The following is a 24559-nucleotide window of genomic DNA, read 5'->3' on the forward strand; positions in this document are numbered from 1 at the left end:
AAGTAGCAATTATTGCAGATGCCATTTGATTCCTTACCTCACCTTCTATTCCCTGACCAGCTAACTTGTTGTGCAGCCACATTGGAAGGGAGCTAAGTAACCTGTTTATGAGGTGACTGGTAGAACCATTGCACATTCTGAAAAGCTAAACAAGACAGAATATCCATGACAGATGCTATGCTTAGTTATGGCATAGATGTTTGTGTGAAAAAAAACAAAAAACCCCATTGTTTTCTTTGCATATTGCATTTATAAGTAAGGATGGTAGCTGTTATATTGACTTTGTCTTTCAATAGACTTTAGTTAACTTTTTTTAAAAAGTAGAAAACGTAAAGGAGAAGGAAAGCTATAAGACTATTTTACGGGATACGGGAGTAAACAGCTCTAGAAGCACTCTCTGTTTGTTTAGGATAGCAGCTGCCATATTAGCTTGCTGTGACATCACTTGTCTGAGTCCTTCCCTGCTCACTCATAGCTCTGGGCTCAGATTACAGCAGGGTGGGGAGGAGGGAGAGGAGCAAACTGAGCATGCCCAAGCCATGGAGGTTTAAGCTGAAAGAAGTAAGCCTGATACCGAATTCCTTGTGTACACAATAGAAGGAAAGAACTGATATGTATCTTTTGACAATGGACTCAGAACATTATTATTTTGAGGGTTTACTCTGGTGTTTTTATATAGACCTTTCTAAAAAAAAAAAAAGCTTAATTTTAGCCTTTCCTTCTCCTTTAAAAAGCAGTGTTTTTAGTAGTATCTGTAAGTGACAGTGAATTTATTGAATAGTGTGCAAGGAGCACTGCAGCCCACCATAAGGCATATTTAATAAAATGCAATTGTATAAGACCTCATGTTTGTGATTGTCTAGCTCTTGTTGAGTTTTCCTGTACCTTCCAGGCTGTTCTATTATTGCATGTGAGAATCTACTTTATTCAATCAACATGCCACGTTAGGTACTGTGAGTTGGGTTTAGGTCTGCTTGTGTAGGGACATTTCTTGTGACAGTTGGAGTCTTAAATGAATTAGCGGGCCTTTCCCCTAAATATTTCCTCTTCCCATTATTTGTTTACTTCTTTACCCTTCCTTTAATTGTTCCAGTTCTCCACATAGTCTTGCCAGTTTATTAAAAGGAAAACAAACCTTCTTTGTAAATGTGACTTATAACCTGTCACCCAAAAAAAGTATTCAAAATCCTATTTTATCACATTTAGTCAATCAAAATGAACTTTAATTACACTATATAAATTATTTGAATCTTCAGTCTGGGAATTAATAATTATAGCAAGCAGGCAGGAGCCATTTTGTGGACACTGTTATTAAGGCAAGCCTTGCATAATCTCAGAATCTTGGTTGTGCACCAGAAAGAGGGACCCAATGTCAGGCCAGACTGGCAATTGCCAGAGGGGCTGCTATAAGGTGCCATAGAAAGTCAGTGTTTAGTGGGCTGGTGGGGGCTGTTTGGGCTGATTGGGCCTCTGGTTACCTGAAATGACAGGGCCTATTTTAATTCTCAGTCCGGACCTTCCCGATGCCCATGCCCTTGCTTCACAAATAAATGATGATGATAATGGGAGAATATGTGGAGAACAGTGACATCTAGGAAGTGCGGAATGGAAAGTGAAAGTAATTGTCTGCCCCACCTCTATGCCCAGGGCATAGAGGAGTGGCAGACAATATTTGATTGACAGCTGAGATTTTTAAATGAGCTAACAGCTATGAATAATAAAAAAATAGAAATTGGATGTTTAATTTGAAAATGACTTATTATACAGCTTTTTGTGTCTGGGTGACAGGTCCATTTTAACCAGTCACATTTTGATGAAAATCATTCATATCGCTGTATTTTATTTACTAAACCAATTATGATATGTACTACAACACACACCCACCAACTAAGGTTGTGACAAATGATAATGTTCTTCGTCAGAAATTTACAATCTATTTATGCTGAATCAGTATTTCAAAATAAAGCTTCATGCAGTAGAAGTTTGTCACCACCACCAGTACACAAAGGATTTAGAGGAGGGGATGTTTGTGATGTTTGTTTTAACATTTAGATTTGATTCAATTGATTTCAGCCTCTAGTGTTGATTATCTATACAAACTATCAATCTAATCCGAGTGCTGAGATCTTTATCACATTTAGCTGACCTCCAGCACTTGTCCCTTTAGGGCTGAACTTGGAAAAATCGATTGGCAACAGAGTGGTTTGTAAGTGTTCTAGCTGTAATGAACTTACCCTGGTGGTCTAGCGGCAGCGGGGTCCACGCCGCGTCCTCGGCGTGGACGCCCGCTGTGCTGCCTTCTTCCTCCTTGCCGGTTCCTCTAGGGCGCGCGCCGCACGCGTGCATTATTTAAAGGCGCAGTCGCGCTGGCGTGATGACGCCAGCGCGCAATTGGCGCGAAATTCAAATGCTTAAAAGGGGAATTTGGCTTTCAGGTAATTGCCCGTTGTTAGGTTCAATTAGTTTGTTCCTGGGTGTTTGCTTTGTGTAATTCCTGATTGATCTACTGTGTCTTGACCCTTGCTTGCCTGCTGACTACTCTGACCTCTCCAATCCTGACCTTGCCTGCTTTCCGACTATTCTACGATCTCTAATCCTGATTCCGGCCTGTCTGACTATTCTAACTGCTTGTGCTGGCCCGGCCTGCCTGTTCCTGGTGTCTTCCTATCTTCCAGTATCCTTGTAAACAGTCGTGCCCCATTGCCTGCCAGAACTTATGCCTTGCACCTCTCGTTAAGTCCAGGTGGCATCTGAGTACGCCGAGGGCTCATCCCGAGGCCAAAGGCGGTCATTTAACTGGTGAAGTCGAGCCGAGACCAGGGTGCTTGGCATCTGTTCTGGTGTAGGGTGCCGACCGTGACAGTACAACGGGCCCATGAGACGGAAGAAAATGGAAGAAGCTCCTGCTATTCCGCAAACCACTGAACTGCTGTATTCGACCCTCCTCCAGCGCCTCGATGAACAAGAGGGGAAGCAGAATTTCATTATTCAAGGTCTGCGGTCTCTCTCTGAGAGGTTGGATGCACAGCAATCTGAGATTCCTGAGGGGTCTACTTCGTCAGTAACTCCCGGTAATAGAGATTTTTCCCATGACCCAAAAATCCCCTTTCCTGATAAGTTTAGTGGGGATAGGGGTACATTTTTTGTTTTTCAAGAGGCTCGTAAGTTATACCTCAGTTTTTTCCCTCACAACTTCCCTACTGGTGAGGATGAAGTAAGGTTCGTTATGACCTTACAACAAGGTGACCCACAAGTCTGGGCACTAAGATTACCCTCCTCTGACCCTGCCCGTTTATCCCTAGAAGCATTTTTTGCTACCATGGCCATGTTATACGATGACCTGTATCGTGCTAGTTCTGCCGACTCCGCTATTCGTAAACTCCGTCAAGGGAAAAGAGTTATTGAGGAGTATTGTACTGAATTCCGCCGCTGGTCAGTTGAGACGGGGTGGAATGATACAGCTCTTCGTAGTCAATTCCGGGTGGGTCTTTCTAGCCCTGTCAAAAATAGCCTGGTTAATTACCCTCCATCTTCCACGTTGGATGACCTCATGTGGTTAGCCATTCAAATTGATAGGAGGCAAAGGGAAAGACGAGCTGAGGAGGATATAGTTTTCCCTACTACATGTATTGACGAGTCTCCAACTCCCTCGTTTCCTAACCCTCGGGGGGAACCCATGCAATTGGGGGCTACACGCCTGTCTTCCGAGGAAAGGGCCCGTAGGCGATCCCTGGGTCTATGCATGTATTGTGGGGATAAGGGGCATTTCCTTAAAAATTGTCCCAAGAGGCCTGGAAATTCCCTATAACCTTAGTGGAGAAGGGAAGCTCCATTTGGGTAGAGAGATTCCCTCTTCCCAATTCGCCTCAAAAAACTTAGTACCTGTAGTTTTATCCTGGCCTGGGGGTTCTGTTACAGTTTCGGCCTTAGTGGATTCGGGGGCTGGGGGAAATTTTTTAGATGCTGCCTTCGCAGAAAGGTATAATATTCCCCTTAATCCCCTCACACCTCCTATGAGGATTTCTGCTATTGATAAAAGCCCACTGGGGTCAGGTTTGGTAACCCAAAGATCCAAAGCATTATCCATTTGTGTGAACAATATGCATTATGAAAAATTAGCTTTTCACATTCTTGATGGTTCCTCGTCCCCGTTAATTCTGGGGTTACCATGGCTACAGGTGCACAACCCCCACATTGATTGGGTAACTGGGGAGGTTATTCATTGGGGTTCCAAGTGCCAAGATTCATGTCTAGCTTCCACTCTGATGGTAGCTGGTACTTCCTTAGAGAAACTCCCTTCTGTTGAGCATAGCTCTAAGTCTTGTTCGGGGGTACGTAGTTCCCTATCGGCAGTTCCATCCGCTCAAAAAAGAGCAGTAGTTACGTCCCATAGGGAGGTACCCAAATTTCAGGTTGGGGACTTGGTTTGGTTATCCACAGGGAATATTAAGCTTAAAATTCCAGCTCTTAAGCAGGGACCCAAAGTTATTGGTCCATACCCTATTGTGGAAATTGTGAACCCAACCTCTGTCTGCCTTGAGTTACCTGAGATATTTCTGTTATCTAACCTGTTTCATGTTTCTGTGTTAAAACCAGCCATACAGGTCCACCAACAATCAAGTCCTCTTCCAGTGTTGGTGGAAAATCTGGTCAAGTCCGATGCCAGGGTGGACTACCTTAGGAGACAATCCCACCCCAGGTCTCCTGGTAAGGTTGAGGGTCCAGTGGCCCCTCCTAGAGGGGGGGGTACTGTAATGAACTTACCCTGGTGGTCTAGCGGCAGCGGGGTCCACGCCGCGTCCTCGGCGTGGACGCCCGCTGTGCTGCCTTCTTCCTCCTTGCCGGTTCCTCTAGGGCGCGCGCGCCGCACGCGTGCATTATTTAAAGGCGCTGGCGTGATGACGCCAGCGCGCAATTGGCGCGAAATTCAAATGCTTAAAAGGGGAATTTGGCTTTCAGGTAATTGCCTGTTGTTAGGTTCAATTAGTTTGTTCCTGGGTGTTTGCTTTGTGTAATTCCTGATTGATCTACTGTGTCTTGACCCTTGCTTGCCTGCTGACTACTCTGACCTCTCCAATCCTGACCTTGCCTGCTTTCCGACTATTCTACGATCTCTAATCCTGATTCTGGCCTGTCTGACTATTCTAACTGCTTGTGCTGGCCCGGCCTGCCTGTTCCTGGTGGCTTCCTATCTTCCAGTATCCTTGTAAACAGTCGTGCCCCATTGCCTGCCAGAACTTATGCCTTGCACCTCTCATTAAGTCCAGGTGGCATCTGAGTACGCCGAGGGCTCCTCCCGAGGCCAAAGGCGGTCACTTAACTGGTGAAGTCGAGCCGAGACCAGGGTGCTTGGCATCTGTTCTGGTGTAGGGTGCCGACTGTGACACTAGCACTTTTGGAAACAAACTTCCTGTCTCCATTTTCTGCTTCTTGCTTTTGTGCTGCCCTTTTAACCAACCCTAGCTATCACAAAAGCACATGCGATAAAGACCATTTGAGTATGGAGCTTACAGTTCTATCCAAAGTCATACAGCAAAAAACACATGCTGTCCACCACACTTCTTGCGTCCCACTAAATTCCCAAATTGCACTGCATACCCTGAAGCAAAGCAGGAAAAACAGAGAACCCCCAGTTCTACTTATAAGCCCAGTGCGCACTATTTGATCGCTCTATAAATGCACAATATTTTGTAATGGCTTAAGTAATTGACCCCCTCCCCATCTCGCAATAAGCTTCGGTCTTTGTGAGAAATAGAAAGTAATTTCTTTATGAATGTTTATTCATGTTGATGGATCCACTAATTGCGCCAAATTATTACAGTCTGGTGCCGTGGTTCCCAGACAGAGAAGTTCATTGATGTATTTCATTAGGGCAGAGACAAAAGTGTATGTGTGCCAGACCCTGGGGTTATCACTGTCCTCATAGCCTTAGCGCTTATTCAGTCACTCAGTGATACACTGTATAAGCATTGCATTCTTTATCCATGTTGTATGGTCAGATGCACTTCCTGCTGACGACAATTCCACTTGCTTTCTCCGCACATCTGCCCCCTTTCCTAATCCTTCATGGCTCTACATTGCGATCTATGCTTAGTGTAATTTGCCTGCAGTTGTTTTAAAGGTTAAGCAGCCCATTCAGAAATCAGAATCTGGGCTGTCTACATCTCCTGTTTTTCTACTTTGCACACTTGCAACTGTAACATCAAAAAATGAAATTGTTTTAAAGTAATAAAAATATAATACATTGTTGCCCTGAACTGGTAAAACTGATGTTTGCTTCAGAAACACTACTATTGTTTATATAAATAAGCTGCTGTTTAGCAATGAGGGCAGCCTTTCAAAGGAGAAAAGACTCTGGTTACACAGCGGATAATCTCTGTAGAACATAATGGTGTGATCTGTTATCCGCTATTTAACCTGTGCCTTATAGCCTTTTTTAAATTTCCGCCATTGCTACACAGCAGCTTGTTTAAATGAACTATAGTAGTGTTTCTTAAGCAAACAGATCAGTTTTACCAGTGCAGGGCAACAATACACTTTGAAGGACTTTAATTTTTTGGTGTTACTGTTCCTTTAAAACACACAAAGATAATCACTGGTACCCATGGATTAACTTGCCCAATTATGATAAATGTGCCCACAAACCCTTCACTCCTTCACAAAAGGCACATTGTTTATTTTTAAGACTATAGCATCTGATCACGCATTATTATTATTGGTATTAGCTAGAAACATTAAAGGGCCTGATATAAGATATAACTGTATATCAGTTTATGCAATCATTTCATTTATGTAATCATTTACCTCCACCCCTTAGTTTCTGGGCAGGTAATACTGGCTTGATTCCTATGCTGCCATTGTCTCCCATACAAGTGATATAAGCAGATCAATACCGTATAAGAGACAATGATTGTGGTTGTTTGGTTTTTGTAACCTGTAGAGCAGTCATTTCCTTTTCTCAAGTCAGCCCAGCATGTACTGCCTATGAGCTGGTATACCGGTATAAAGGCAAGACAAATCTGTAGGCCTATTTTATTCCATTTGAAGCAACTTAATGCGCTTCGTTTTCCAAAGACGCCCGAAGTTGCCTTGCGAGGCAACTTCGGAAAACAAAGCGCCGCGAGGGCCATCCCGCTGGCGATTTTTCATTATAGCCGTGCGGGACTAATCTCGCCGAATCTGCCAGTGTGTCCTTACCCTAAAACTTATTTCTGTAAAGTCAGTCACAAATCGAAATGCTTTTTCAAAGAGAGAGAAAACTAAAATTGACTTCAAAGGACAACTCTGACATGGTCAATTAATAATTAACAGTTTTTTAATGAGCGCTGCAATTACTTGAAAGTCCCAGGGGTGAGACTTTATGGTCTTATTGCAAACTGCCCTTTCTTTAGTCATGACGCATGGCATTTTGTAAATTAAAGCAGGTGAGACATTAAAGCAACAAAGCTTTTATTAACCTTGTCTAAAGACCTTCATGATAGATGGTTACTTAAGAAATGCTTTTGTCAAAAACACATGGCAGGACTGCAGTATAAAGGCTTGATGCAAGATGAGTAGAGAGATTGAAATGAGAGTGTTGTGGCAGTTCTTTAGCAGAAGAAAAATGAACATTTTAAAATAAGGTTTTGGGAACGACACATGGGTGCAGTTGTATGTATACATACACATGCGCACACACACTAAGAGATGGAAGCTGCTAATTAAAACACAATGGCAAGAGATGGAAAGCATGACGATTAGTTCTGCTAATTAGTGCCATATTCAGAGCTGCACAACATTTCCTGGTACTGTGCATGTCCTCAGTATCTGCAATTCAGAGCAGCTGAGTTCCTGACCCCCCTCTGCTCCCTACTATCAACCTGGCAAGAAGGCAACAATATTGGATGCGGTACAGTGAGTGCTGGGGTAGCAGATTGTGTATTTGCTTCTACTGTGGGAAATATTTTATGGTCTGTTTGCCGAAACAGTCTCTCATCATTTTTTTTATTTCCTGATTTTTCAATTCTGAAAATGTGTCTAGCGAAGCTGCGGGTTAACACTAACTGTGCTGCAGATATACAGTTTGCCAAATCTGGAATATGTGGAAGTTAAAATCTCTGCTCTGTGCTCAAGAGTCAAGTGTATATTTTTTTCAGGGCATATATCTCAAGGCAGTCCATCATTTTCCCTCCATAAAGGAACATTTTATAGCCTTAACTATATTGGTATTGATTTAAACGCTGTGCACTTATTGTCAGACCAAGGCTCGATTTCAAACAGAGACTAGCACTGGTTTCAAAAAATGTCTCTAAAGGAAAGCAACAGCATTTCAATGTATATTCCCAACTCTATGTGCAGTGCACTCTTGCTTTATTTACTTTTCACATTAAATGGAGGTAGGCCTGCCAAGGCCGGGGCCGGTATTACAGATTTACCGGCAATGTAGTTGCCGGTAATTTGTGATACCCTTAAAGAAAAGCCCTTGGCCCACTTCACTCTGAACTTATCTTTTTTTCAGTCTTCTGCCCATCGTGCAATGTTGCTCCTCCCGGACGGAGCACCCCTTTTGTGTCGAGGACCACCCCCTTTAGTGCCGCGCTCCCCCGCCCACTGGCCAGTAAACTTTTTCAGAAAAGGTGGCAACCTATATGGGGGTGATCTATATTTTACTAAATAATTATTTTTTCTTTCTCAACAGCTTTGGAATTTTTCAACATGCAAGTAAATAAATCGTACTATGTATGAAATATGTTTTTTCCCAACCCTCGTTGAGATTTATTTAAATGATGTTTTGTCTCACCGTGGGAAATTGATATTGGTTTGTGGTTTTTACAGCGTTGTATATGTGGCATATTTATAACCTCCTTCTTGGCCAAGACATCAATTTAAGGAGAACTAAAGCTTAATTCATGAATTAGGGTAGAAATGTTATACATTATGTTTTGGGCTTCTATACCAGCCCAAGGCAACCACAGCAGTAAAGATCTGTGCCTCTAAAGATGCCCCAGTAGCTCCCCATCTTATTTTCTGCTGACTTGTGCTGCTGTCCGTTACCTGAGCTTAGCAAATGACACAATATACAGAACATATAGAATATTAAATTCAGGTGCTGTCTTATATTGTGACATTTATAATCGGCCCTGTAGCATCAGTTTATATTACAGGCAAACCTCATTTTCTGCTTGATGATTTGTGACCACCCCAAAGCTTCGCTCCTCAACAGCAGCTCAGAGCCCACTGAGCATGTGAATGTCACACACTTGTGACAACTTTAAAGACCTGCATCGTTACTACTTATAGAGATGCTGAACCTTTATGCTGGTCCAATCCATTCAGTATATAAAATTTAGCATTTCTAGCGCTATTCATTGTTAAGAGTTTAGTACTCCTTTAAATGTAATATAGCACAGCAACATGTTGTATAATCAGGCCACTATAGAGAAATGATGAATGATCCTTGACATTTCTTTTGGTTAATAGAATATTTCTCGTAAGTGATTAATTGTGCTACAAGAAAAATCACCAAGCCTGTATGATGGGACAAGAGGCAGCAAATTAATAATTTCTCTTTCTCTTTCAACCCTCTGTGCCTTCAGTACAGGAAATGACTGTATTTTGTTTGTATGATATTTCTGGAAGCCTGTGACAGTTGCTCATGCTTTAGAGAAACATTGTGTACTAATCATAAAGGGCAAACTGGTCTTCAGATCAGAGTTCACCCATACATTATAAATCTATGGTATTTGAAAAACAATGAAGTGAATGAGGCTCCTCTAGGCTCATTGGGGTTCTGCAGTAAGGTGGGGAGGAGTGAAAGGATGTTCTGACTCTTTATTATGAGTTTTTCTGTCTTCTGCTATAATTAACTTCTCAGTACACAGTAGATAATTCTCTTATTCAGTCCATGTATACAGTACTTTGCATTTCTGGTATAGGGTTTATCAAAGAGCTCTCTTACTATGATGAAAAGTTCATGGGTGATAGAGACTGACCTAAATTAACCCACAACTGATTCAGGAGCTTGACCAGACTTCCAATTGCATTAGCAAAACTCTTAAATTCCCTAAATATTTATAAGCCAGGGTCTCTGTCTTTTTGATTAAAGCATTTCCTGTGTTTTTTCTTTTTCTAAAATATAAGGGCAGATTTACTAAGTTTTGAAAAATGTTTTTTTGGTAAATTCGAATTTTCAAAAAAAATTTTGGTCAAAACTCACATTTGCATTTTAAATCACCAACTCGAATTTGAATTCAAATGTGAGATTTATCCCACCTCGACCCTGGAAACGGTTCTAATTTGACTGTTCTGAACCTAAAACCTGCCAAGTTCATGTAGATGTCAATGGCAGAGGTCCCTTGAACTATTTGAAGATGTTAATAGTAATGATGAGCCAAATTTTTGCAAAATTTCACTTAAAAAATGATGCCCCATACACTCCAATGGGAGAAAAAAATTTGACAAGCAAAAGTCAGTTTTTAGTTTTTTCCCCCCGAGGTAAACTCTATTCTAATTAAATTTAAGTTTTCGGGTCAGGACTATTCAAATGAATCCTAGTCATTCAAATTTTTTCATAAATAACATACCGTTCAAATTATGAATAAAATCTAATTTATTAGAGTTTTAAAAAAACTCACATTAATTTGACCTTTTTGATATTGTTGTGTATAATAAATATAGGGGTATTTTTTTTTTTTTTAATCCTTATATCTATATCCCCTCTGTTATGCAAAGACAATAGTAAATGGAAGAAGGGGAATATGAGCTTAAAGGCTTAAATAATATATTTTTTCTTTGAAGTAGTTTGAGTATGAGCTGGGGATAGTGAAAATACTCCACTATGTTTTCTAAAACTTGTTTCCTGAAGAACAACAAATGTTGCCAGTTACTATTCATTGCTCCATGTTCATTAATCCTATTCTTGGTAAGGATGACTTTCTGCACTGTCCATCTGATTAAATTATTTTCCTTTTGGGACCTAAAGCACAGATGCGACTTTGGGTCCAGAGAGAAGCAATTTCCAACCTTTCTATGAAGGCAAATATTGTCCTGATGGCTGATAATGTATTATTTGTCTGTAATTGTTTTATATGTGCTCTAGAGAAAATAGTATTAAGGAAAGATAAATATAGCACTCTAACAAGAACAAATTATAATCATTCTATCAAAAAATATCCACTAACTTTTAAGGTCACTCCTAAATCTGCATTGTTTTTCTGGTTAACCGCACCTACACACCAAGGTTTTTAGGGTTTTTTTTGTGAAAAAAAAAAAACTTGCATTTTTCGAGTTTTATTCTGACTTTTAGCGGCCTTGAGGGTTTAATAAATAAGTACTCCCACCTGTAAACTGACGATGTCATGTAGTCAACAGTCCAATGGCAATTGAATGGGAGTTTAGTCAAAGTGGTTTTGCTAAAATAATGAGATTTTTGAATTTTAATAAATAACACACAAATGTACATTTTTTTTTTTTTTTTTAATTTTTTTTTTTTTTTTTTTTTGCATTAGGCAGGGTCAGTAGTTCATCCAGAACTGATGGCTTTGTCATTGGCAATTCTTGCTATATAAAATGGACCAGAAGTCAATATTTTCTTAGTTCAGATAGGGTTAAAAAAGCATTTATTGTTCTTCCTTAAATTGGGATTTAGTCTCACTAGAAATTTATATATGTAAAAAAAAAAAAAAGCTTTGGCTGTCTAAATTTAAATGAGAGGGTTTGTCCTTGCTGCATTATATATAGTAGTATGCTCTTTTTGTATTTTTTTAAAAAATTTTCTTATCGTTTATGTCTATATACCCTCTGTTATACTCAGTATGTGTCTGTCTTGATAAATGAGCTGATCTATTTATGCAAAGCCAACTTAAGGGTTGGCTAGGTTGGCCTTTTGTATTGATTCCATTAGATACAAATATGAATTTGTAGAACCTATAGTAATGTTTGCAGGTTTCAACAAATGGATTTATCAATGCTTGTCTCACATTATGTCTAAAAGTTATTGCAGAGCATGGTTTGATGATCTACAAAGAAGAAAACTGGTATTAGGCTAAACCAGGGGTGCCCAAACTTTTTGCAACAAGGGCCAGATTTGGTGAGGTGAAAATGTGTGGGGGCCGACCATTTAGCCTGACGTTCTTTGAACCATTAACATTAAATTACAGGAATAAAGTAGCTGTAGCGCTAATATTTGGGCACATTAGTGAAATGATCTGCCACTTGGTCTATACTGCTGCCTGTGTGGTAAAGGTGTTAGTGATAGATACATACTGGCACGTAGTGACGCCATACTTCTTTAGTTTACTGTACTGGCACTTCAGTATGTCTATTGACGCCTTCAGCCCTAAAGAAGTATGCGAAAACAGCGCGTCTCTACGTGCCAGATCACTAATGTGCCTTAATATTTCTGCTATGGAATTCATGATCGCACTGTGCTGGGGGGCCTCATTATTATTAATTTCATGATGGAAGCTGAGGGCCGTTATAAATTTGAAAATGGGCCGCAATTGGCCCCCGGGCCGCACTTTGGACATGCCTGGGCTAAAGGCACATTGTTTACATTAAGGGCTGTGGCACACAGGCCATGTTGCAGTCAGTAGAGAATCTGCTGCTTTTCGTACTTTCATGACCATCATTCATTGCTTATTGATGTCTGGTTAAAGCTGTATGACTGCATTAGCTTCCAGCGTGCAGGAAAAAATAAATGCTGAACAAATAAAGGATAAATGATAGAAACCATTGCCTTACAGATTTATAGAATAGGAATTAAAATAGTGTTGTGCTATATGCACTCAATGCTTAGGGAATTTCGCCGTTTAAATCACATCAAAACCACGGGCAGGCTTTCCCATGGTATATTGTAGTGCATATCCTCAGATAACACTTCTTCATTTTCCAATGAAACTTGCAATCTTTATTATAGGTAGCATGTTTGTATTTGCTGAAATGTGAAGCAGGTCAGGGTGTTTTGATTCATGAGAAGACCATAGCATTCTAAACACCTGCTGTGTTTATGTGAATATGCCTAAAAAGAAAAGTGTTGTTTTTTTCCTCTCATACAACTACCTCTTTTTTCCCCTCATACAGGTAATAAGTCATGGTTGTAATTAAAATATTTTCTTAATATAAAATAATAAAATATGAATACAGAAGAATGGAGAGAGGTCTATTATTGAATGTGGTATTAGCAGCCAAAATACGCATATGCCATCTGTTATCTGCCTTGCTTAAATAAGGGATCTTCTGTAATGTGGAGCCCAAAATTATATGATTATTTCATTTGATAGCAACATGCATTTATGCTATCTTAATTATCATCAAGTGCAAGGTACTGAAATATTGAATTACCATTTTTTTTTCTATTTGGGTAATTAGTTTCTAACATTTCACTTTATGTATTTATTACAAATGTGAGGGATTCGTTTATAGTGAGCTGTAACCTTAATCTATCTTCCTAGAAAAAATGAAGTTCTAAAATAAAACATTTTGTGGGGATGCTTCTGTTATTCATTCCTGTTTACCTATATAGCTTCTGTTTGTGGTAAGAGGTATAATGGCTTTAGAACATGGAAGCTAGCCACAAAATTACTCCAAAATTCATCACTTGTTTTGATGGAGAAATGCCCAAAATTCAGCCTTTGCTTTGAAGGAGAAATGCACCCAGAGGCAGTGATTATTTAACATAGAGATATTTTCTGTGGCCTACTTGTTTGTATATATGGGATTATCCAGTGGCACATGCTGTTGAATGTCTTTACAAAAATGCATCATGTTAAACAGTTCATATGTCAAATATGTCAAATGCTGTTTCATATAAACAAAGACCTGCAATGATCAGGGTTGTCCCCAAACTGTCCGTTTTTGTTCAGGGCACTGCTTCACTTACAACAACAGCTATTCAGCTATAATTCCAGGAATATGTTGGCAACCAAGTAAGTAACAACTAATCTAACCATAATTGACCTTTGTGCTGGAACATGGGGTGTACTAAAAACAAATAAGAATCCTTTACAAATCTCACCCTTGATACACCTCAAGTTCCTGCAGTAATGGTGAGATTTGTTATAAAGATTCATGGAATTAAAATTTAATGGCTGATAGTTGAAGGTTTTGCTAATCCATAGAGTCGGACATGTACTGCTTAAAGGGATCCTATCATAGGAAAAAAATGTTTTTTTTTTTTTAAAACACATTAGTTAATAGTGCTACTCCAGCAGAATTCTGCACTGAAATCTATTTTTTAAAAGAACAGTTTTTTTTTTATATTTAATTTTGAAATCTGTAATGGGGCTAGACATATTATCAGTTTCCCAGGTACCCCTAGTTATGTGACTTGTGCTCTGATAAACTTTAGTCACGCTTTACTGCTGTACTGCAAGTTGGAGTGATATCACCCCCTCCCTTCCCCCCCAGCAGCCTAACAAAAGAACAATGGGAAGGTAACCAGATAGCTGCTCTCTAATACAAGATAACAACAGCTCCCTGGTATATCTAAGAACAGCACTCAATAGTAAAAGCCAAGTCCCACTGAGACTGATTCAGTTACATTAAGTAGGATAAATAACAGCCTGCCAGAAAGTAGTTCCATCCTAAAGTGCAGGCACAAGTCACATGACTGGGAAACTGACAATGTGTCTAGCCCCATGTCAGATTTCAAAATTGAATATAAAAAAATCTGTTTGCTCTTTTGAGAATTGGATTTCAGTGCATAATTCTGCTGGAGCAGCACTATTAACTGATGTGTTTTGAAAAAAAACATGTTTTCCCATGACAGTATCCCTTTAAGAGAATGGATCTGGCATTAGCCAAATAGCTTCCAGAGGCAGAACACAGGCGGCACATTTAGGGGCATATATATTATGCTGTGTAAAATGCAATTTGTCGGAAAAAAAAAGGTGTAAAATAAATGGTTACGGTGTGTGTAATTTTACGCCATGTGAACGCACATAAGAAAAGTCACATAAAATAAACCTGTAAACATTTTACCCCATTTTTTACACGGCATAATAAATTTGCCCCCCCAAATGTAACCCCTCTCCAGTGAGCAGCTAGTGACATATGAAAGAATACATCCATGCTGGCTGAATCACTGCTGAGCCATATTCTAGTTTTAAATAAGCGGATTTATCTTTTGAAACCAATGTTGCGGGCTGTGTATCGCAGGCTCTGTTAGTTGCGGGACAGGAAAGAGAACTTTAAAAAGAAAATTAAGCTTTTCCTTCTCTTCTGTGAGAATCTACATTTCTAGGAAGACAAGAGTTTTGAGTGCTGCTGTTCTCCCTTTATACTGCGTCATGTCACAGGTCCCCATAGTAACCAGATGCAGCTCTTATGTATCTAATACTGTTTTTTTTTTCCTGGTTGCTTTTGTCAGTGAATATTTCAAAGCTTGAATGTTGCAACATGATGTTTCAAATAGGAACACACTTTTTAAATGGATTGCTAGCTCACTGCGTGCTTGGCATTCCTGTAGAAAATACAAATTGTATGTTGTAACATTGTTCTTTTGTAAGTGATTGACTAAGCTTAAAGATGTTTTGCTCAAGGCTATTCACAAGGCTGTTTAAAAAAAATAAAAACAATAATACTGTATCTTAAGTTAGGACTTGAAAAGCCCAGGAACCATGTAACCAGGACTACAAAATATGTCTTCTGGCTACTAATTTGATAGCTTACACACACACACACACACACACACACACACACATATATATATATATATATATATATATATATATATATATATATATATATATATATATATATATATATATATATATATATATATATATATATATATATATATATATATATATATATATATATATATATAATGCTTCTTACTGGTTACTGAAATGTGATTAAACAAGGATCCATTTTCCTTCAGTACCTTCATATGGGAAATTTAACTTTCATTTTCTTGTATCACGTTCTAACCTTAACAATCGTGTTTTTAGTTTCATTTCTGCTTCCCAATACCCTGGCGTATTAATAGGGAACTACTGTGTCATGAGTTTTAAAATTTTTTCAGTTGGTTATAAATTTGAACCCTAGAAATCTACACCACTTCCACAGCTACTTGTTATTCAGTAGCCCATTCAGTGACCAGTTCTCTGGTTATAGTCATTGTTTAAAATGTTAGCTGTTGCCAATGTGGGAGTGGGAAACTGCAACACACCATGCATTGCAAGTAATGCTACTTTTATGTTCTCCATTGCCAATGTGTGTGGTTTTTTTTTAAGCCTCATACTTCAGCCAATCCCAAGAAATTCATTTAATTCCGTCAATGAAATAAAAAGGGCTTACTTTTGTTTTCAAATGACGAATATGTTAAAAAAGAAAAAATCTCCTACAATTACATGAACCAATCTGTTGGTAGGCATGGCCTGCAAATGATAATCAAGATGACTAGGAGAGTTAAGAAAGATGGTGACAAAATATATAATTTGTGTGACCAAATTCAGGGGTTGGTTGCTATGTGTACTTTAGTTGCAGGTATAACATACTCCTAATGACAGTGGCAGACAGGGAGATTTGTTGCCCGTATGGTTTCCCTTCTTTTGTTTTAGGTCAGTGGCAGATGGGGAAATCTGTCGCCCGCGACTATTTGTGAGCGACTGCAGGCACAAAACCTCTCCGTTTGCAATAATTGAAATAGCTGGTGCTATGACCAACATATCTCTAAGTTGGCTGAAATTGCCTCCGGAGGAAACTCTGGACAACTTAGCAATATGTTGGTCATAGCACCAGCGATTTCAATTATTTCAAATCGAGAAGCGTTTTTTGGGAGATTTGGTGCCCGCAGTTGCTCACAAATAGTCGCGGGCTACAGATCTCCCCATCTGCTACCTAAAACAAAAGAAGGGAAACCATACTCTCAGGCTGATATGGAATTCTTATTGTGGCCCAGTATCAGATGAGGAACTGCATTTCAATGTGTTTAATTCAGGTATGGGACATGTTATCCAGAATGCTTGGGACCTGGGCTCTTCCAAATAATGGATCTTTCCATAATTTGGGTCCTCTCACCTTAAATCTACAAAAAAAATTATTTAATTCATTTTTCTAATATTGAAGTGTAAAGTTCAAATCTTCATCTTCTAAAGAGGAGGGGGGGTTAACTTGATAAATTTAGTTGATACATGCTATCTTTGTTCCTGCCGAGCAGAATCCCTGAGTTTCATTAGAAGCGACTGTTAGAATCGATACAATAGTTGCTAATATTTCACAGATGCTGATGAAAAATGTATCAACTTAATGTAACATTGTTACAGTTCAGAATTCTCCTGGATCACCGTGCTGCCAGAGTGAAACACTAGAGACTGAAACCTTACATTTTAGGAAACAAGCCCTTTAAGGATTAATTATATTTTTGTTTGGATCAAGTAAGGTTTTTATTTTATTGCAGAGAAAATTAAATCTTCAAATTTATAAAAATGTTGATTTATTGGATAAAATGGAACCATGGGAGACAGACTTTCCATAATTTAGAGCTTTCTGATAACGCATCCCACACCTGTACCCTAATATATCCAGAGGAGAGACACTTGCTCAAATGTGTTACATTTTCAATTAGACACAAAGGAAATAACTTTTTTTTTTCACTTTTTGTAACTCAGTGCCCAACCTCTATATATTCATGCAATCCCTCATTGTGCAGCTGTCTAGTTTATAAGGCACTTTCCATATGCGGCTCTCTGCATGTGTTTAAATTCTTCTTATTATGCGCTATTTCTGCATGCTCTTTGGCCCATTTTGTTTGACTTTTGAAAGCTATTGTTATGCATGCATACACGCAGCACATAGTGGGTATAACCTGCATCACAACAGTTGTTTAAGCAAAGAGCTGCTTGGTATTGTGAGTATGCATTGGGAAGTTTTCTATTTATCTAAAGTGTTTCCCTGTTGTGCTGCATTCACATATCTGTTTTATATTACTTTATATTGATTTCTTACATTTCTGTAAAATTAGTAATCTCTGTTAAACATGTATCCTGACTATTCTGCTTGTTTGTTGCGTCTTACTATGTTTGACTACTGTCATGTGGCTACAGTTCAGTTAGTGTTTCGTTGTGTAGCAGATTGCACCCAAATGTCAGCGTTGAAGCTTCTGTAAATGCTGTGTTCTGTCTTGCACTTCTATTTAAATATCTTGCACTTCTATTTAAATATTTGGCAGAGTGTTTGAGACTGAACCCAGTGATGCAGTGCTATGTTTGCCATTTTTTGAACTTATGAAGAAATTGTTTATTATTATTTGTGCTATAGCTTGATATCTGTAAACTCCAAAGGCTATGGGATATTAAAATATTGTAAGACAGGTGCACTGCAGTGTTAATCTTTTAGTGAAGATAAGTCTTCTAGGATTTTTTAATGGTGAATGACTTAACGATGTACATTAAAATTGCGAACAAGGAAAAATAATTTTGGACAGTGCTGCAGTAAAACTGTTTGTGGACTCAGTCTGAAGTCAGTGACAGTTCTGATGGATGATGTGACCTCTCTGTGAGGAGCTCAGAAAACTTCCTGAACGGCCCTCTTACTCCATTAATGTGCTGCCAGGAGTCACCTTTCCACTACTGAAATAAATGAGAGGCAACAGAACTGAGATATCAATTACAAAATGAATCCTTGTGCTAAATTGGACTAATAAATGGCCCTAATCAAGCATCCATCATTGTTAATTTTACAGAAAATGAGAAATTAGTGAAATCTCCAGGCTGATGCCCTTCAAATAAGATGTCCAAAGCAGCAAATATGTTTCCAATAATCTGTCCCATTGCATGAATGTTTGGCTTTGTCTAGTTTCTGCTCTAAACGAGAACAGTGAAGCTATAAAATCAACCTAATTTCAATAGCGTCTGTCCCTAAATTATCATGCCTTAATGATAACTTACTTGTGGAAGTTTGCAGTCTTCCATTCTTTCCTTGTTTTCCCCAGTGGGATGCTCTACTCTGCAAATCCTTTACAAAGAGCTGTTAATGTCATTCCTCCAAGAGCAATGGGAGCCTACAGAAAAACAGCAGTCATCATTTTTCATGAATTGAAGATTGTGGACAGGGTATTTTCATAGGAGTCATTTGAGTATTGTAAACGGCAAAATAATTGGCAGATACCCTTTTTAGCTATATTTTCAATTTGGAAAAAAAACAATAGCATTTCAAAATGGAGGTATGTAAGCAAAGTATAATCACTGATTGTTAGCCTGATTGGTTGGCTCCTACTCAATGTTCTGAGTTGAAAGCATCTTCTGATTGAGAAACACTGGCAAGAACCACATTGCTAGTTTTAGTTAATATCCTTCAAATCTCCGTGCTAATGGAAAAGCTAATTAGAATCTGCCATACTGTACATATCCCAAGAGCCATACGTCATGCTGTAAGTTATTGCAATAATTTGCACCTGTCTTTATCTGAGGGTTATATAATATAGGTTCAAAACAAATGCCTATGTGTAAATGACACACATTTGCAGCACTATGAATGGAATTTGGACAGGGCATTGCAGTTCTCTTAGACTCCCTTATGTTCATCCATTTTATGCAATATATTTTTTATAGAGACACTGTTTGAGGTGTAAAGTTTTCCTTTATGATGGCCATAAGTTTAAGATTAAGCAGTGAGTTTATTAAGCCCTTTCAGAGTTGGCATATTATCACCCAGTGTATTGGGCAAATATTCTGGCAGGTTTAAAAATCCCATCAGGACAAGGACTGCATCAGGTCCTTGCAGTCCTTGTGCCAAAGTCCTGCATTTGCTGTTGGTCCCCTCAGACCAATTAATTAAATCCGCCTGATTGTTGCCTGCCTCAGGATTTCAGTATGGCACAACTTTCATCCATCAATAAGGATATTCATACATGCCTAGTGCTCTGCCTACCAATAGTAAATAAGGCCCTTTGCTAGTACAGGTGCCTTAAAAAAAATGATCACAACATTTTGAAGTAAAGACACAATGCCAACAATAGAAAAGCAGAGGGACTTTAAGGGATCTATATATTAAAGGTCAAGTTTCTCTCGTCAAGTGTTAAAGCAGAAATAAATCTACAGGGGGGAAAAAAACTCAACCTGTAAAACCTGTAGAAGTCAATGGCAGATGGTCCCTTTAACCTTTGGAACATGTTTTTTACCTACAAGAGTTTCTGGTTGTTTGTGCTGGTTTTCGTTTCATAATCTGATCAAAGTTTTTTTGGGGGGCGACAATTAAATACAGTAGTTGAGTTTTCGAATTGACACTCGATTTTGTCACAATGTTTTTGAAGAACTTTTATTAGTTATAAAGGTATTTGGGTTTGGAAGTCTGGTAGAATTTTTGAAAAAACGGGGGTTATTTATGAAAACTCCAACAAGGAGCAGATTTACTAAAGGGCGAAGTGGCTATTGCTAGCGAATTTTCACCAGAAATCGCATCCATAGGGACATCGGCAATTTGCCAAAAGAGGCGCAGACACCAATTCACTAGCGAAAGAGATCATTGCTAGCGTTCGATCGAATTGTATCACAGGGCGACGTTTCGCTGTGACGAATGGTCGTTGCTCCACAAATTGAATAAATTGCGGATTTTACTGAATGTTGCCTCTTTTGCCAGAGTTTCCTTCACCACCTCAGACCAGGTGAACTGCTGAAACGAAGCTATAGCTTCCTCAATATGATGTCGGTGACATCATATCCTGTCCCCCGGAAAGTCATAAAAAGTGTAAAAAAACGCAGGGGACTTTTCTATTTTTAAAGCAGGATTGCCTTCAAGTCCAAACTATTAAAGATTTTTCAACACATATTTTCTAGGGTGGGCTCATGTCTAGGGCATTAGAGGAACTTTTATGTCTTTATTAAGCTTCCGTGGACATTTATAATAAAAAATGTCCACTACAAGCATTTACACCAACATCTCTAAAAAAGACAAGTATTCGATTTTTATGCGCCTCCCCTAGTCAATTTGACCTAAGCATAAGATTACTAGAGAACACCTAAGGTGCCTAAGTAATTATGTGTATGCTTACAGTATGTTTATAAATATGATATGCAGACAGTATTTATGCACTTTTAGTTAACCACATCTTTTAGCTACCCTATGAAGTTCTTTTGCTCTCGTTATTTTACACAAAATCTTCTCTGCAATTACTCAGAGCTCTGTACGTTTATCTCAGAAGTGGGTCACATATTCTCCTCCTGGTCCAGTGCCAAGGAGCCAATAAAGCAGATTTCCCAGTGAACTGCAGAGTTATTGGCCTAGTTGTAAAAATTATTGAATGCCTGTGCCCTAAGCTCCATCTAGACTATTTACAATCCATTTCTAAATTTTCAAAATATTCCACAAAGATGCATGTTCCATTTAAAGTGTGCAATCTAATATTAAGGACACTGGTAAATATACAAGACTACCAAGTATTTCGGATTATTTCATAAAGCAGTTGGATAGATTTTGCACCATAGCACAGTTGTTTTAGACTTTGACATTTAATGAGACAAATTATAATTATGATAATATTTTCATAATTTTACTATGGGACTTGTATAAATGTATCTCTGCTTGTTTTACTGCCCTCTCTGGGACATTCCATATAGAAAAACCTGCTGGATTTATTATGAGGATGATGGCCAATTATTATTAAATGAGTGTTTATACTAAACCTTGACTCTTTTTTTGGTCAGATCTTTTCTTCGTTATGGGCTCCTGAGTTTTCTTATTTCAAAATCACCTGAATGTGTCCTCACTGGTGGGAAGAGCTGGCAAGCAAGACTTTCTTAACTGTAGTATAGTTCGGTTCATATACCTGATATACCTATGTTCTAGTGACGCTAAATATTGTTTTTTTGTAAATTTATTTTTAGAAAATAGCAAATATCAGTCTAGCATGTTGTCGGTAGAAAGAAATTCTGTTGTTTTGATTTCCCCATTCCTAATTCCCTTCCATAATTTTGGGGAATACCAGCAGTGAACAAATCCTGGAACAAATTAATTTATCCATTTCATTCTGGGACTAGTTTTATAGTGGTGTTGTATGAAATATTGGGGAACATTAATTGTAAATTGCTGCTGTTTTTCTTTTTTTAATAAGTGACCAGATTCATCACTTTCAGCAAGCTTGTTGGAGTGAAAAAAAAGTATTTTTATAGAGGAGTGGGGATTAGCTGATGTACAGAACTTCTTAAATGCAATACCTAAAAACTGCTGTCAGTAAGCCTAATTGCTGCATATTTAGTGTCATGGATTAATATCTTATGTTAATGCAGAGTTTGAAATAATCAGCATCCTTTTGTTTGTTTGGTATAGTTTTAGCTGATTCTGCCTATCATAAAGTTTCTAGTATCTCCGCTTGCTATCCTTCATAATATGGTGTATAGATTCCCTTCTGGCAACATGATTCACCAATGTAATTAAATGTATTTAAATTCTGAAAGATCAGCAAATCGTTAAACCAATCATGAGGAGCTCACTTTTCAGTTTAAGGCAATGTCCACTACGTGTAAGCACTTTGTAAGTAGCCACCCTTGGTTCATTTCTCAAGGTGTTACACTTGGAGGCACATTTATCAAGGGTCGGATTTCAAGTTAATGTGAGTTTTTTTTATTTATTTATTTATTTACATTTTTTAAACTCCCATAAATTCGACTAGTCGAAATCTATTAATAAAATTTAATTTGTAAAACTTTAATGAATTTAAACGACCTGAAAACTCAAATTGAATTTGATTTGAATGATAAAAACACAATTTGAATTTTAAAAACTCGATTTGCTTTTAAAAAACTCTATTCAAGGTTTTTTTTTTTCTCCGAAAAACTCGAATATCAGGAAAGCTACAACTAGTGATGTGCGGATCGCCCTCCCTCTGCCAGCGCTCCCCGCATCCGACTTCCAAGTTCCTTTTATAGACCAACGCCGACCCACCCCACCGATGATGTCACAAAAGGGGCAGGGCGAGCAGGCACGCGATATAAAGCTGGAAGTCTGAAGCCGTCATTCGAAGGTGGCATGCGGGGAGAGCAGGAGAAGAGCTCAACCCGCACCCGCCACCCGCGAAGAGGAGTGCGACCCGCGGTTATTGGCCCAGCCACCCATCACTACTACAAACATCAGCAAATTCATCCCCGGACCTCGCCTATTGACTTATACCAGGGGTGCCCAAAAGGTAGATTGGGACCTTTAGCTGGTGATCAGTAGATCTCAAGACACTGTAAACAAGCAGCTTGTCTAAATCACCCTACTATTCATTCTTTTCATTCCGATATTTATTATGTTATGATTACATAAGAAATAGTTTGTTAAATATAGAAGTATATGTTATAGGACCTGTTATCCAGAATGCTCGGGACCTGGGGTTTTATGGATAATGGATCTTTCCATAATTTAGATCTTCATACATTAAGTCTACTAGAAAATCATATAAATATAAAATAACCCCAACAGGCTGTTTTGCTTTCAATAAGGATTAATTATATCTGAGTTGGGATCAAGTACAAGATACTGTATTATTATTCCAGAAAATAAGGAAATACTTTTTTAAAAAATTGGACTATTTGGATAAAATTGAGTCTATGGGAGACAGCCATTCTGTAATTTGGAGTCGGGATAATGGTATACCTTACCTGTATTTAAGTAATATTTTCCATGGAACAGAACGCTAACTGCTTTAATGGATGTAGATAATAGTGTGACCACATCACTAAAAGTAGACCTCACATTAGTAAAGTATGAGCACTCCTGACTTGTACAGTAATTCAACAGGTTTTAGGTGGCGAATAGTGAAAATCAAGTTCTTTAAGGGCCAGAGTATGATAAATCTCGAAATTCAAATTCCTGTTAATACTCAACCAAAAAAAAAAAATATTTGAGAATTCAAATTTTAACTTCAACCATTAATAAATCTGCCCCTTGGTGTATTTACTAATGAGTGAAAACAATTGGCTTGCATTTATTCCATAGCAAGATCTTTGCATTAAATATCACAGACTAGCATATATGCTGGTTGGATATCATCATCTGGTAAGCAATTTTTTTTATTTCAAATGCTAATTTTGAACATGAAATTGTTGGATTTTTCCTTTCTTATGCTTCAGAGCAGAAGCTCATTTAACCTGGGGACTAAATCTCTCAAAAATGAGCTGTTAGTTTATCTGCAGCAGTCTCAGCCTCTTCTGCACATGTTCTTGGAGCTGAGCAGCTGCAACAATTTGATACATTAGTTGCTGGCATTTCGGTGATGCTACTGAGAAATGTATCAATTAATATAGGAAATGTATAGCATAAAGTTGCATTTAACCATATTTTATAACCAGTCCCCATGATGAAATCTGTAAAGCTTCATGTGATAATCATTTGATCCTTTGAATCCATGCTTACAGTTTTTTTTTATAGTTTCCTCCAATTTGTCAGGAAAAGTCTAAAATTGATTGCACATTAATTCTGTCTTCATGGGGACTGACTGAATAGACCTGCCCCCCAGCTAACATCTTATAATCAAGCTGTAACTAGTAATTTTGTGTATGAAGTTTGTGTGGTTTGTAGGAGGTTGATGTTTTGTCTCCCATGAAACTTCATTTTGTATTTCTTCATGTTATATTTATTAGGCATGGCTGGTTATGTTGTA

At 38.4% G+C, this 24559-nt stretch overlaps 1 protein-coding gene across 8 annotated transcripts in view; it reads left to right on the plus strand.

The window, feature by feature from the left end:
* The window catches only part of cadm1.S (cell adhesion molecule 1 S homeolog), a 117500-nt gene that overhangs the window by 26315 nt on the left and 66626 nt on the right, over window positions 1–24559 (plus strand). For 4 of the 8 annotated variants that reach the window (XM_041571381.1, XM_041571383.1, XM_041571384.1 and 1 more), the window contains exon 1: window positions 22798–23101. The exons of 3 other annotated variants lie outside the window; for them this stretch is intronic. In XM_041571381.1, coding sequence (XP_041427315.1) covers window positions 22945–23101 — 157 coding nt within the window. In that variant the 5' untranslated portion in view covers window positions 22798–22944. Of the gene's footprint in view, window positions 1–13841; window positions 13905–22797; window positions 23102–24559 lie in introns of those variants that run through there. One more of the 8 variants, XM_041571382.1, reaches the window with a different exon arrangement.

This window comes from Xenopus laevis, chromosome 7S, assembly GCF_017654675.1.
Source record: "Xenopus laevis strain J_2021 chromosome 7S, Xenopus_laevis_v10.1, whole genome shotgun sequence".
Taxonomy (NCBI): Eukaryota; Metazoa; Chordata; class Amphibia; order Anura; family Pipidae; genus Xenopus; species Xenopus laevis.